This window comes from Mucor mucedo, assembly GCF_025094135.1.
Source record: "Mucor mucedo strain NRRL 3635 chromosome Unknown EV154scaffold_78, whole genome shotgun sequence".
Taxonomy (NCBI): domain Eukaryota; kingdom Fungi; phylum Mucoromycota; class Mucoromycetes; order Mucorales; family Mucoraceae; genus Mucor; species Mucor mucedo.
In genome coordinates, this window is record NW_026252362.1 from 66855 (window position 1) to 80722 (window position 13868).

The 13868-nt window shown below is 37.4% G+C and overlaps 4 protein-coding genes across 4 annotated transcripts; 2 read left to right on the plus strand and 2 right to left on the minus strand.

Annotated features, from left to right (window-relative positions):
* Window positions 1–1004: 1004 nt before the first annotated feature.
* On the plus strand, window positions 1005–2921 carry EV154DRAFT_483656 (uncharacterized protein; the record flags this gene model as incomplete). Its single annotated transcript, XM_051598592.1, has 3 exons — window positions 1005–1030; window positions 1093–2789; window positions 2857–2921. 3 exons carry the CDS (start codon window positions 1005–1007, stop codon window positions 2919–2921), a joined length of 1788 nt encoding a protein of 595 aa, XP_051455302.1.
* Window positions 2922–7181: 4260 nt separating this feature from the next.
* EV154DRAFT_516261 (uncharacterized protein) lies at window positions 7182–9803 on the minus strand (the record flags this gene model as incomplete). Its single annotated transcript, XM_051602354.1, has 3 exons — window positions 7182–7674; window positions 8299–8797; window positions 8843–9803. Coding segments are annotated over 3 exons (1953 nt in total), but the record flags the coding sequence as incomplete, so codon positions are not given.
* A 1974-nt stretch (window positions 9804–11777) lies between these two features.
* EV154DRAFT_516269 (uncharacterized protein) lies at window positions 11778–12226 on the plus strand (the record flags this gene model as incomplete). The annotated part of the gene is made up of 3 exons (XM_051602355.1): window positions 11778–11904; window positions 11947–12064; window positions 12152–12226. Coding segments are annotated over 3 exons (320 nt in total), but the record flags the coding sequence as incomplete, so codon positions are not given.
* Window positions 12227–12872: 646 nt separating this feature from the next.
* Window positions 12873–13782, minus strand: EV154DRAFT_483659 (uncharacterized protein; the record flags this gene model as incomplete). The annotated part of the gene is made up of 4 exons (XM_051598593.1): window positions 12873–13079; window positions 13218–13241; window positions 13278–13340; window positions 13615–13782. The coding sequence occupies 4 exons, from the start codon at window positions 13780–13782 to the stop codon at window positions 12873–12875; spliced, it is 462 nt and encodes a 153-aa protein (XP_051455305.1).
* Between the last annotated feature and the right edge of the window lie 86 nt (window positions 13783–13868).

The window sequence follows — 13868 nt, forward strand, 5'->3', positions numbered from 1 at the left end:
ATATGAAACATAGCTTATTGTTATATACAAGGAGCTAGTTGACCCATATCCGGCACTTCTAGAGCATTATAGTTTATCCATTCAATGACAGGATCCTTGATGGGATTACCAAAATAAATTTATCAGAAACTAGAAGATTCGGCAGCTACTCGACCAATCCAGGAACGATTATAAAATCTGATCTCAGTTTGACATACGAGGGAGCTGGTACTGTGTCGTAACAATAGGAATGTATTCGCAATATGGTACTTATAATACATAGGTTATATGTATTATAATTGAGTGGCAAGATAAGAGTAATTGTATTCGTGGAATTAGGCGTCAAATACAACAGATATTGAGCATAAATATTATCATTTTCATTTGATGTTTCTACTACGGTTGATCCATCAAATTAATATTTATATACTCAGTATAGCAGGGCTAAATAAAAAAGCATGTCATTTATTTATTATCACCAGAGTACTACATCAAGACCCAATAAGACGATAAAAATTCTCTCAGAACTTTTTAATTTTATATATCTATAGTTTTGTCTTGTTGACCATCATACTTGTTATAGTTAATTATTAATTTTTTCGTCCAATAAATTAAGTGGTAACGAGTTTCTAACATTATCAACTTTCATTTTGTTAAGCATGCAAAGCAATTTTGGAAAAAAAGACGGGTGAATAATTGATTTTTAAAAATCAGCACTTTTTTTAGCTACATCTCATCCCTTGTTAGAAAAAAACAAAGGTCTAATACCACAGTGTAGAAATAGAAATGTTTTGGAATCCGTTAAATAAATGGCTACTAATGGAGTACATTCCTCTATAGTTTCCCTTGTTCTGTCCGTCAATGTATTTATGAAGTCATCAGATTTAAAAAAAAATTGAAATTCCGTTATTGGCTAAAGAAATCCAGACGTCATCATTCTCCCTGGCGCAGTCGGTTTTTTTTTATAAAATTTTTTTTTTTCCGTTTCTCTTTTTTTCTTTCTTTAAAACTGCAAACATTGTAAGATGCTCCTAATCAGTTTTTTTGACGAGTAAGTATAAAAAAAAGAATGATTAAGATCATAAACACTATTCTAATGTCGTTAATGTATAGGTTTTTCCGCGGATTGACTGATCTTGCCTTCCTGTTGCTGTGGTTTTTTTGGTGCTTGACCAAGTTTGCTTTCTTTTTCCTTCGGGAGAAGATAAGCAGTGACTTTGTGTCTCTTTGGCGTGGTGTGAGAAAAAGACGTGTCAATTATGACAATGTCTGTGTCCGTTGGGGTGATGATGATGCCCTCATCGCTGACATTAGACGTCTTGCAGCTGAGCCTTCGTCTTCTCGCGTTTGTGCTTCTTCCGCTGTTCCCGTTTCTCTTCCCTCTGCCGGTTCTCTCCCTCTTCGTGAGGTTAGCAACCAACCTTTTGCTTTGGCTTCTCTTTCGCCCTTGCAAAAATCAGGGTTCGGCTGTTACAGCCTCGATTGCGTTTGTGTTGTCGGTTTGCCTTGCCTTTCTCCTGGGTTTGTGCCTCCACCCCTTCAACCTTACCAGCCCAAATCCCATGTTCCTGCCTTTGCTTTCGCTTGCGAAGCTATAGTCCAGGCATGGGTACAAGAATACGCACCTGTTCTTGTTTCCTCTGCGGTTTCTTCCCCTTTTGGGGATAACGTAGATCCAGCGGTTTCTTCCCTTCATAGGGATAACGCTGAAGAAGCGGTTTCTTCCCCTTGTGGGGATAACGCTTTCTCTGCGGTTTCTTCCCTTCTTAGGGATAACGCAGATCCAGCGGTTTCTTCCCTTCATAGGGATAACGCTGAAGAAGCGGTTTCTTCCCCTTATGGGGATAACGCTTTCTCTGCGGTTTCTTCCCCTTATGGGGATAACGTAGATCCAGCGGTTTCTTCCCTTCATAGGGATAACGCTGAAGAAGCGGTTTCTTCCCCTTATGGGGATAACGCTTTCTCTGCTGTTTCTTCCCTTCTTAGGGATAACGCAGATCCAGCGGTTTCTTCCCTTCATAGGGATAACGCTGAAGAAGCGGTTTCTTCCCCTTATGGGGATAACGCTTTCTCTGCGGTTTCTTCCCTTCTTAGGGATAACGCAGATCCAGCGGTTTCTTCCCTTCATAGGGATAACGCTGAAGAAGCGGTTTCTTCCCCTTCTGGGGATAACGCTTTCTCTGCGGTTTCTTCTCCTTATGGGGATAACGCAGATCCAGCGGTTTCTTCCCTTCTTAGGGATAACGCTGTCCCAGCGGTTTCTTCCCTTTTTAGGGATAACGCTGAAGAAGCGGTTTCTTCCCCTTGTGGGGATAACGCTTTCTCTGCGGTTTCTTCCCTTCTTAGGGATAACGCAGATCCAGCGGTTTCTTCCCTTGCTAGGGATAACGCTGATGAAGCGGTTTCTTTCCCTTCTGGGGATAACGCTTTTACCTCGGTTGTTGGTGGTGCTTCCGTGTCTGGTGTGGGCGATGAAGGTTTGCTTTCTCCCCTTCCTTCTCCTTTCTTCCGCGGGGCGTTTGCTTCCCCGGAGTTGGTTCCTCTTCCGTCCGCTCTGTCCCGTCTTCCCCCTTTGGAGGATGATGTTTTGGGTGGCAAGCGAAAAACTCCCTCTCCTTCCCCCACCACATCTCCCCGGGTATATCCCGTTTCCTCTCCTTGCCTTCGAGCATCGTCTCCTTCTGGAGAAACCACTTCTTTTGTGGTTGATTATTCTGGTGTTCTGACCCCCCCTCGCGTGATTGCCAGGCCTAGGCTTTCACGCGCCAAGAAAAACAAGAAGCCGGAGTTGAAGTTGCCCTTTGCTGCTGGTAAGTAAAATTATAAATCATGGTCTTTATTCTCTCTGCTAACAAATATACGGTTTTTATTTTTTAGAAATGCAAAACGACGTTGAGCCGGAGGAACCGGATACGAAGAGAGTTCGCTCGCGGGAATCGTAGTCCCTGCTCCTTCTTCTAAACAAAAAAATAATAATAATAAATATTTATTTAAAACATTTCTATTCCTCTGTTGCGACGTACTAAATTACATGTTCCTTTAAACGTAATAAAAAAGATTCCTTTGTCACTTTTTTTTCGGTACTGTCGATTTAATACATCCACAATGTAGGACGGTAAAGTTGTCGAATTGGACGAAACGTTATTTATGCAGTGATTCCTTTGACCCTTGATCAACTAGCGTTAAAATCCGATCCAAAACTGGTAATGTTGGATGTTTCAATTTTTTAAATTTTAGTATATATCTCATCCATTTTGCACATGGCCTTCACAATTGGAAAAATATTGAAAACTCTCAGATACTTTTAAAAATAAGTTTTGAAGAGAGAAACATGTTGACAATTTTTCTCGAGTAGTAATCTGCGCATTCGCAATGCTTCCTGATTTCTCAAGATTTGAAATTGTCAAACTAATTGACATGACCCACAAAACTTTCCGTACTACGATCAAGCAATTTTGGGTACAGTGGTAAATTGATGAAACAATTTGAATAAATGACAAGTGTAGTGGATTAGGAAATTAGGTCACACGATTACAAATATCCATAGTAGATACCGATACACTATTTTCATAAATTATTTGCACACTCTAGGAAAAAAATTGCTCAATTTCCGTACACTTTTTTATTTATTTTTTGCTCACTTCACAAATTATTTTTTGCTCACTTTTTGAAAAAACAATTGCTCACTTCCAGGAATCTTTTTTGCACAGTGTGTGCGAGTTATTTTAGAGGGGATTTTTATTTAAACAAATTTCGAACTTGGACTCAGAATACCGGCAAAAGCCTTTCAAGTCGCTTATCAAGACATTTTGGCATGCTTCAGTGATTCTGGTGTTCAAAGTTTCGGCCTCCAACAGTTTTTCGCGTTTCAATTTACTCTTAACAACAGACCAAAACTGCTCAATAGGTTTTAGTTCAGGGGAATAAGGTGGTAGATACACGCACCCATACCCAGGACTTTCGATAAACTTTCTAATATTATCAGATGTATGTATGGGCTAGTGTTCGAACTTTTCGAGCTTGAACCGATCTTGCGCCAGTTCGAACGAAGCTCGAACCGAGTTTTTGTACTCGAGCTTGCGCCACTTTTTTTTGGGTTCGAGCGAGCTTTGATCGATGCTCGCTCGAAGCTCGCTCGGCTAAAATGTCGATAGTAGTCACTTTAAAGTTAAGGTCCTTGAAAGACTACAGATGGCATTTCCCCTTGATTTTAATCTTTTCTTCCCTTTACCATTTTTTTTTATTTATGCTCTAATAGTTCCAATTAAAATGCTTTGGACTTTTATTTAATTGTACAACCAACAAACACATTTACCATAGAAATTGAAACAGTGTTGCACACTATACCAAACTAAGCCAATTTTTTACAGCAACCATAGTAACATGACGTAGCAGAATTAATTTAAACTTTCATGTTCACAAATCCAAATGTATTACAATTAAAGATGCAGTAATAGTTTGATTTAATTATCCGAAATTGGTGTTAAGGCTGGTGAGAAAAAAACTTTTCTTTTTCTTTTTCCAACTTCTATTTCAAAAAATAACAATTTTATTATCATAATTTTCTGTAATTAACATCACTTTGACGTGCACTTTGTGTAATAAAAAGGGCGAGCGAGTTCGAGCTATCGTATTCGCAACCAAGCCGAGCTTAAGAAACTTCGATCGAGCTCGATCTGCAAAAAAACGCATCCGAGCGAGCTTCGACTGGAACACGATCGAAGCTCGCTCCAGAGTTTCGATCTTCATTCCGAACACTAGTATGGGCGCATTATCCATGATAATGTAGTGCCCTTTGAAGTCCTCATGACGATCCATCACATCGATAGTGCTGGCAATAAAATTGAAGTAATGTCCCGTAACAGTACCAATACGTTTCTGCATTTTACTACCACCAACCATCTTTCGTTTCTTAGAAGCTGCTAAATATGGTACCCTTATCTTAATATTGACACTGCCATACGGGAATATAGCACCCACAATTGTCGTAGTCTTCGCTCGTGTCAGTGGTTGGATAACCTCGGCTCGAGTGCCTTTTTTTAGACTAAGCCATTGTTCGCTTCAAATTGATGTAAAAGGCGGACTCGTCGATAAAAACACAATTACCATTGTAATCCATGTCGGTTTGAATCCATCTTGTAACCCAGTCAAATCTTTTCTCAATGGTTACGGGCGAGTTTCTTTCTTTTGAATAAAAGTGTGCTTTTTTAAAAAACAAGGCACACTTCTCTGTCATGAAGTTGTAAATAGTTGTCTTGGTTACTTTCAATTCACTGAACTGGATGGTAAGACGTTCTATTGCCTGATCCAAAGTTGCAGAAGGGTGATCGATAAACGTTTCTTCCGATTGCTTTTTATGCTCTTCATTCGATAAAGCAGGTCTAGCAACTTTCTTTTCGGTTTTTTTGGTCTACAATCCATCCTGCGTTTCAACAATCAAATCTTGGTCTTTTTTCAACCAGTTGTAGGCGGTTCTACGGGCAATATCTAGCTGCTTTCCTGCTTTACCTGACGTTAGGCCTTCTTCATAAACAAGGTAGAAAAAATGATCCTTGACATCGTCTTCATGTTTCTTGTAATAAGAAACTGTACCTGATGCAGCAGTAGAAACCATCTTATTGGTTTTAATTGAGGCCTCGGGCTTTTCAGGTAGTTTAAATTCGATGTGGCTATCGAAGTCAACAGTGTCAGCGAGTCGGTAACCGTTCACTTCTACTTCCATTTCAACCGGTTCATTTCCATGCTCATCTAAAGCGTTTCTATATCCATCTTCATGAAAAATACGAAAGTCCATTGGTTATATTTATTTTTGGAATTTGTGCGAAATGTAAAAGTTAAAGTGAGCGATTTGTTTTTCAAAAAGCGAGCAAAAAATAATTTGTGAGGTGAGCAAAAAATAAAATAAAAAAGTGGGCGGAAATTGAAAAAAAAGTGAGCAATTTTTTTCCTAGAGTGTGCCAAAAAATTTATGAAAATAGTGTATGGTGGAACCAGATCAGCTCTATCAATCAGATCTACTACCTTTGACATAACACTCACTATGGCGGAATTGTTGTTTGTTGTAAACAACTTTGTTGACAGAATCAACAACTGTTGTTTATTCTGTCAACAAAGTTGTGGACAATTTTTTTTTATAAAAATGACTTGTTGCTGGCCAACAATTTTAATAAATTATTCAACAAGTGTTGATTGCAGATTTGTTTATCGATTCTGGTGTCACGATTTTTCTATTTTCAACCAGACTTTTGAGATTCATTTACGTCATTTCGTCCATGTTTATTTTTATTATCTTTTCTATATTTCTTAAAGGTTACTCGCATTCCCCCATTTTTGAGTATAGCAATTCCCTGAAAATCTGATGCTATATGACTTTGCAATAATTTTCAGCCATGGTGTATGGGAAAAGGCCTACGTTACAAACGATATCTTTGAAGCGACAAACAACATTCTTATGTTGACCGAGGCGACGTAAGATCACCTTTGGTATGAGCCTGTTGTAATCTACCACGCCACGTAATTCAGCCACATCAATTAAGATAAGAAAATCATTCACGCCATCAAATGTTGTCTCAAAAAAGAAGGTGTTGGAATCGACATAAATTAGACTCGTCGAATTGTAGTAATGGCTATAAAGGTTCAATAAAATTTTCTGTACAACTAAATAATGACTATAAACAACTAATTTTACTTTAGGTGGGATGCAGCAAACAAAACATAGTTATTAGCGCTTCTGGGCTCGTTGACATGATCTTTTAAAAAGAGGAGATATACACAATATCATCAAACCAGGTCTGAAAGCACCATTGACTACACCATTACTTGTGTTGACAAGCTTGTGGGAACAGGAATATGTTCTGCAGTAGTACCGTTGTAAAGCAGAGATAAGTTGTCTATCTGATAAACTACACACCCAGAGCAGCCATTGCCTTTCTAGGTTTAGTTACACGCGGAATAATGATAATCCTTAAAATAAATGAAAACCATTGGAGGTTTTTTTTTTCGAAAAAAAAAAGATGCATGGCGTCCCCCCAAGGCTCCTCATTAAGGCATATTTGTGCATCATTGTGATTGTGTTCACTCCCCCAAGCATCCCCACCACCCCCAAATTATTTTGTCTGACGTGAACGGCTTTTCAAATGGACTTAGCAAAAAAAAAAAAAAAAAACACTGTTTTATTTCGTTTGATGTGTAAAAAAAATATATTAAATGTATGGCAATCTTACGATTTTTTCCAAACTACAACGTGTGTTGAGGAGCCACCAAAAACTACCGAATTTTGACTTGTTGATACTCAAAAGTGAAGAATTATTATTATGCGGCGAGTCAAGCAAAGGAGGTTGCGACATGTCCAGCACGAAAACGACACGATTTTGTTCATGACCAGCAATAGTAAAATCATCGTTAGGGAATCTACGAGTTACAACATTGCCAGCAAGATCTAAAAGGCAACTTTCGTAAATACACATGTCTTGATCTTGTGGAATGGCGTTTCGAAGAACAAAATCGTACGCCTCGATTATGAAGTTTTGACCTTCTTTGAAAGCTACCCTACCAAGAGTTAAACCGCTTGACTTGGAGCTTCTAACGTTATAGAACAAGCCGGTGAGCCCTAAGACCAGTTTTATTTTGCTATTATTGTTGTCCAGCAACTCAAGTTCGCTTTCGTATAATGTCGAATCATAAGATTGGATTACACTACTGCCGCATGTCTCATAAACAGAAGAAGAAGGGTCTTTCTTGAACAAACCACCTTGACTAATATGACGAAGCATACACTCCTCTGCAAATCGGATAGCAACATCTCTGCCACCATTTTGACGGTTGGTATGGCATAATAGTTCTCGCATGAATTTATGCTGCTGTTCGCCCCTTTCAGTTTCAGTGTGTGGACCACCAGCGAAACGTTCAGTATCTTGGGAGATATGAACCAGCAGATGAGACTTCAACCTACTACAGAGAGACGAGAACTTCATCATTGAGATAGCCGCGGTTCCTCCATTTGCTGACCTTCTTCTCGTTATTGTGGTATGGTGGAGAGCGTTCATTGAAGCGATAGTTTCTGACACAGTATGATTTAGCATTTCTTGATAAAAATAAAAATTGTCGATCTTTTCCATATAAACCAAAGAAGCGAGTAGCGACAGCTGATCGAAGCAATGGTAGACTGATGAAAAGGAACCTTGATTGTCAGCAAAAATTGTTGGATCTTGAAGCTTTGCCTTTTGGAGAATCGATGGAAAAAGCTGTACGAGAATTTTAAAATCTCTGCCAAGGTAAGAACGATAAGCTGTTAAAGAAGAAGTCAGATTACGATGTAACGCCTTTGAATTATAGTTTCTAAACAACTCTGTAAGCTCTTTCAGCTGGTGATCGTTTAAAAAATAGTCATGCGCAATCTTGAAGCAATACTTCGTCATTCCAAGCAGTAAAGTGTGCAAAATTTCAACAGGCAGATCCTGGGACAAGTCCACAGCCTTCAATTTCAACAACTCCTCGGCACCTGTTATTTTGAATCCAAGATCACTCCAGTTGGTGGATTGCGCGGGATCTTTTATAACCCCTTGATTTGTTACACGTCCTCTGTTCGGAAGAAAGACTGGAGTATCACGGTCTGTTTTTTCAGGATTTATAAAATCGTTGAAATCTTTTGACGTTCTTGGTGCAGCGGCGTATGTTTCGGCAGTATAATCTAATGCGATGGGTTGCTTCCCGGTTGTCAATGGCTTAGCTGGATCAGATTGCCAGTAGCAAAATCGGCAAGGGTGGTTGGCTCTTGAGCCCTTATTCATTGCAAGTTCAGCTTGACGAACATTGTCTCCTCAAAAGAAAAGGACAGGTGCAATCACAAACACATTTTCTTGACGTTTGGAGTCATACATTACCACGCCTTTTTCTAATTGCAGCAAATCTTCAGTCAATGGTTTTATCATTTCCATTGCAGTTACTTTATGGTTGTTAGTGCACAAAAAGAAGCGGTTCTCGTATTTGTTGCTTTCGAACAAAGGAAAAGCATCAACGCTCATGATCCAGCTGTCAAAACAATTCCACTTTTTTGATCTATTTCCACTGGTATCGTCTGAAAACAAAGAAATAGGTACTATGCGAACTGACATCTGTTGATTTGCGGTGATGTATGGTACTCGTTTACGGATCGCAAGACTTTCAACAATCATGGTATGGTGTGGACGTAACAATTGGTTGAAGGGCGTGAATGCAATCTCACCATCGTCACGAATAAACTTGGACAGTAATTTTTGATAACATTGCTCTAGGAGCTCTGTTATAGACATGACCAAGAGAATGCTAGACACTGGAACGTTCACCCTTTCGGAATTAAAAGCCGCGATTTGAAAGTTTTCGAGAAACTCCATGGGGAAAGCATTGACAAAGAGTTGGCCATTTGCAATGAAGAATTTGGCAATGATGTACATTTGTTGCTGACCACCAGAGGTTCGAACAACGTCGCCAATCCATAGATCATCACGATTGTTTGACATCTCTTTGGTTATCATGGGTGATTGAAAGTGAAAATTATCTTTCCATTTACGTCCTTGATTTGGATGGTACCGCTGGTTTGGAGTGAAGTCGGGCAAAGATTGGAGAAGATTGACCTTTTGGGTATTAGCCATGATCAATCGTAAATGACTTGATGGTTTGATATAGAACAATTGGACTGACCGATTGTCTCCTTTTGGAATGATGGCTTTGTCAACCTCAAGGCGAGGGAATTTTCTTTTGAGATCATGGCTTTTGCAAATCCGGTCATCCTTAGGTACGCTACTAAGAGGATCGAAACCATCTGGTCTTCTTTGAATCAAATCCCTTTCTTGGTGTGATATAACAATTAATTGGCGCACCAAATGCATAGTTTTTTTTACTATTCTGTTTGAAAATCTATCTTGCGACCCCTTGAAGAACATCAGGACTTTCATTTCCATTTCATTTTTAAAAGGATAAAAAGGATTAGAGCTAAAAATGGATGTACTTTGATAGGTATTAGATCTCTCGATTTCATCATCGCCGGACTCGGAAAGAGATTCATCATCAGATTCAAACGGGTAGGCAAGGTTATCATTGTCATCTTCATCCAAGCTGTCAAACAAATCATTGTCATCAGCGATTTCATCTACTGGATGACGGTTATCGTTTGTAGGAGTACTATCAATGGTATTTTAATAAGTATATGTATTTGTGATTTCATATTAATTCTTACTCAACATGTGGATTACTTGCACGCTCATGGACGATTTTTTGATGGCGGTTAAGGTTACTATTGGTCGTGAAATCTTTTTTACAAATAGTGCAAAAAGTATCATTATTGTGAATAGAGAATATGTTAACAGACATTGCTTCGCGTTGTGAGTATAATAAAAATTATGAAGTTTGGCAAAAAACTTTCACTGCCTTCATTTATAGATTTGGTCTCATGCAGTGTAACAAAATGCTGATGCTTTTAAATCACTTTTTTTCTTTTTTTTTTCTCCTTTCTCTCTTCTTTCTCCCTTTTTTAATTAAAAATACAATTAACTTGTATTTTGTTTTTAAGAAGCCATCGTCTTAAGGTAATTAATACACATATAATAAGAACCTCATTAACAGTTCATTAATCAACAGGAAATGGAATACAAGTACTACCTTGTGTACGGTGGGTGACAGCTAGGTAATATACACGCGTTTTTGTTAAGTTTTATTTTCTGTGCATTTATTAACATATCATATCTGGCTTAAAGCTGCTTTTCACTCTTGGCGTTCTGAATTCTAGTAAGGTATGATATTTCCATCTTATTCATAACGTTTTTCTTTCTAAAATAATTTTTTCAGTGTATTTTTCTCTCTGTTTCTCCCTCTCTTGAAATTACAAGGTACGCGTGTTTAGGATAATACCAATACTACCTTTAGGTTCTCTAACATGCTTTTTTACAATAGTATCTTCCTCTTTTTTTGGTATTTGCTTTTATCGCGTTACGACTGGACATCCCCATCCAAAGCAACCGTTTTTTTATGATTATTTATATACATTTTTATCCAATAAAATTTTATTATTTTGATGCTACGTAATCGCTTTTATAACGTTTTTTGACCCCCAATGAAGACCCCCAATGGACCCCCAATGGACCCCCAATAGACCCCCAAAGAGCACCCCCAAAGACCCCCCAGCTCAATTCCCCCCATTCCCAAAATGGTTCGAAATCAATCACCGATGTTTACAAATAAACCTGCAAAAAAATCCTCTGGGTGTGTAGATACAAGTCGGATTTTAGGTCACAAAACCAAATAAAACTGGCGTAAGCCCAATATTTATTTTTTACATTCTCTTCCTTTCTTTCTTCTTAAACTCACTTAAAAAAAATACTAAGAATATATGGTAAGTTTATTTCCCAGTGTAATATGTGTGTCTATTAACGATGCTGGTTTGGTTTTTAGCTTCAATGGGACCTTTTTTTAATAACCCCAACGTGTTTCTAACGCTCTTTGCTTCTATGTAAGGTACTCAACTTCTAATTTGAAGCGTGCTGTTTTGGGTTTTTGTTATCTACATTAATAAGAACGCTTCTCATTCAGGTAGTCTAGGAGTAGCTTTTCTCTTTATGTAGGCTGCTACTATACTTCTTTAGAGCTGTAAGTTTTCTTATATACTTCCTAAATCAAAAGACTCATGTTGACCACCTCAATTATTTTTCTAAATTAGAACACTCTTTATTTAAAGATGTTATGGTAGGTCTTTTGAACTTTTATATTTTTTTATTAATTGATCACATATCTGCTTATAATTTTTTAGGACCAACGGTAAGCATGTTTTATGATGTACGGTAAAAGTAAGGTTGAGATTACTCTAAATCGCTTCTTTGTGTTTCTAATTTTGTTTTTTAGAGGATCAATTCGTTCATATGAAGCATTTTTTCTTGGTTTTATGTTTCGTTCGATGTCGGGTGCGAAAGACTGTAAACTTTATTAAATGTGTATTAGTGCCCTATTTATGGTTATGCCGTCTATAAGAATGAATGTTGAAAAAGACTCTTTTCCTTATTATCATTATAGATATTTCTGCTTCACAATAGCCATTGTATATACGATAATAAAATATGTTTAATAATTTATCATGTGTTTTATACCGTTCTACAAATGAAAATATGAAAAAGCGCAACAACATTGGTTTGAAACAGTAACAAAGTTGTTGGACCTTCCAACAAGTATTGTTTATGAATTAAGCAAAGTTGTTGAAAGGTTCAACAAGAATTGTTTGTAAGATCAATAAAGTTGTTAAATAGTTCAACAAGACTTGTTTGGAAAATCAACAAAGTTGTTTGCAAAAGCGACAAAGTTACATCCAACAATTTTGTTGATATAGAAATCGACGCAGCTATTTCTCAAATAACTATTTGGCAGTAGCACTTGTTGATTTTGTCAACAAATTTGTTGGAATCGTCAACAAATTTTCCGCCATAGTGACTAATAATCAATATCTGCAGATAGTGTTCTTAACCAATATGATAGCTATCCTTATCACACAATTATTTATTATTAATGCCCTTGAAATTTTTTCAAATTATGAATAGATCATACTTATATTAACTTTGATAATAAAGAGTTTTAAAAGAATTCTTTTGTTTATTATTTTCTTTTTTTTCTAAATCAAACTACCCCTTGATTAATTACCATGTCTAAATATACAATTCAAGTGTCGAATGAATTCTACTAGATTTTCTTTAGACACTCAAATAGGAAATCAAAAATATGAATGTTCTAATCCAGAGAATTTATAAAATAATCAGAAGCATCTATAAACATGTTCTCATTCAATTCCATCTCGATATCCTTATCATCTAAAGAGTGTTGGTGAAATCAAATTCAGAAAGATGTCCCGGCCTGTTGTGGTTCTCAGACGTTGATGACTACTCCCAGTTACCCATAGTTACTCTATCCTCTTTTGGAATACCAGATTGTAACGCCAGAGAAGAAGCAACCGATTGTACCGACACCCGTTTTTCTTTCATAGACTCGTGGAGAGGTCTTGACATCCATGCTTGAATTGTTCGCATCATGATAGGCCGGTCTGGTTGAATTAAATTGATGAGCAGCGACGCTGCTGTGGTGATCTGCTATATTGTTGCTACATTAAATAAACCTATATCTATGACATCAATACATTAAGAATGATTAAGGAATCAATTACCCAATATAGATAGTTAGTACTATCATATCACCAAGGTTACAAGAACACAGTGACAAAGGCTTACTAAAGATATGGAAGTACAATGTGTCTAAGATGACAGTAATTCCAAGTGTAACATATTTACAAAATAGGCAGTTAAAGGTAACAGGATACACACTGGGAAAATTATAACAACTTCAAAGATACACTAAAGATAGTGGTACAGCAGATAGTCTTTTTTATATAAATACTTGTTCATTTTATTTCATAATAAAGACAATCTTATAAACAGTCTCAAATTACTTATATACTGCCTTATAATTTTACTTACCTCAAAACACAACAGTTGCTTCGCAAGATGGTCTTTTTTCCCAAAATATTTTTAATGTTTTGATGGGACAAGGATTTGAATTCATATGAGCCTTGACAGAAAATGACAAGATGATTAAGCACCGGCCCCTTTTTTCTTTTGGTCTTTATACCTCAAATGACAACAACAAATCATTATTCGAAAAAACCATTGAGAACCACAGGATTCCATATAAGTCTGAAGGCCGGAGAAAACGCGTCGTCTCCAATAGGAATGCTAACTTGTTTTGTAAAGTAGCCAACGATATATTTGTAGCAGCGTATGATCTACCAGCGTACATATGTCATGAACTGCTTAGGTTTCAGTTGCATATTATCATGCAAAATGTCTCAGACCATTATTAAAACCCAACTAGCCCATTGTCGC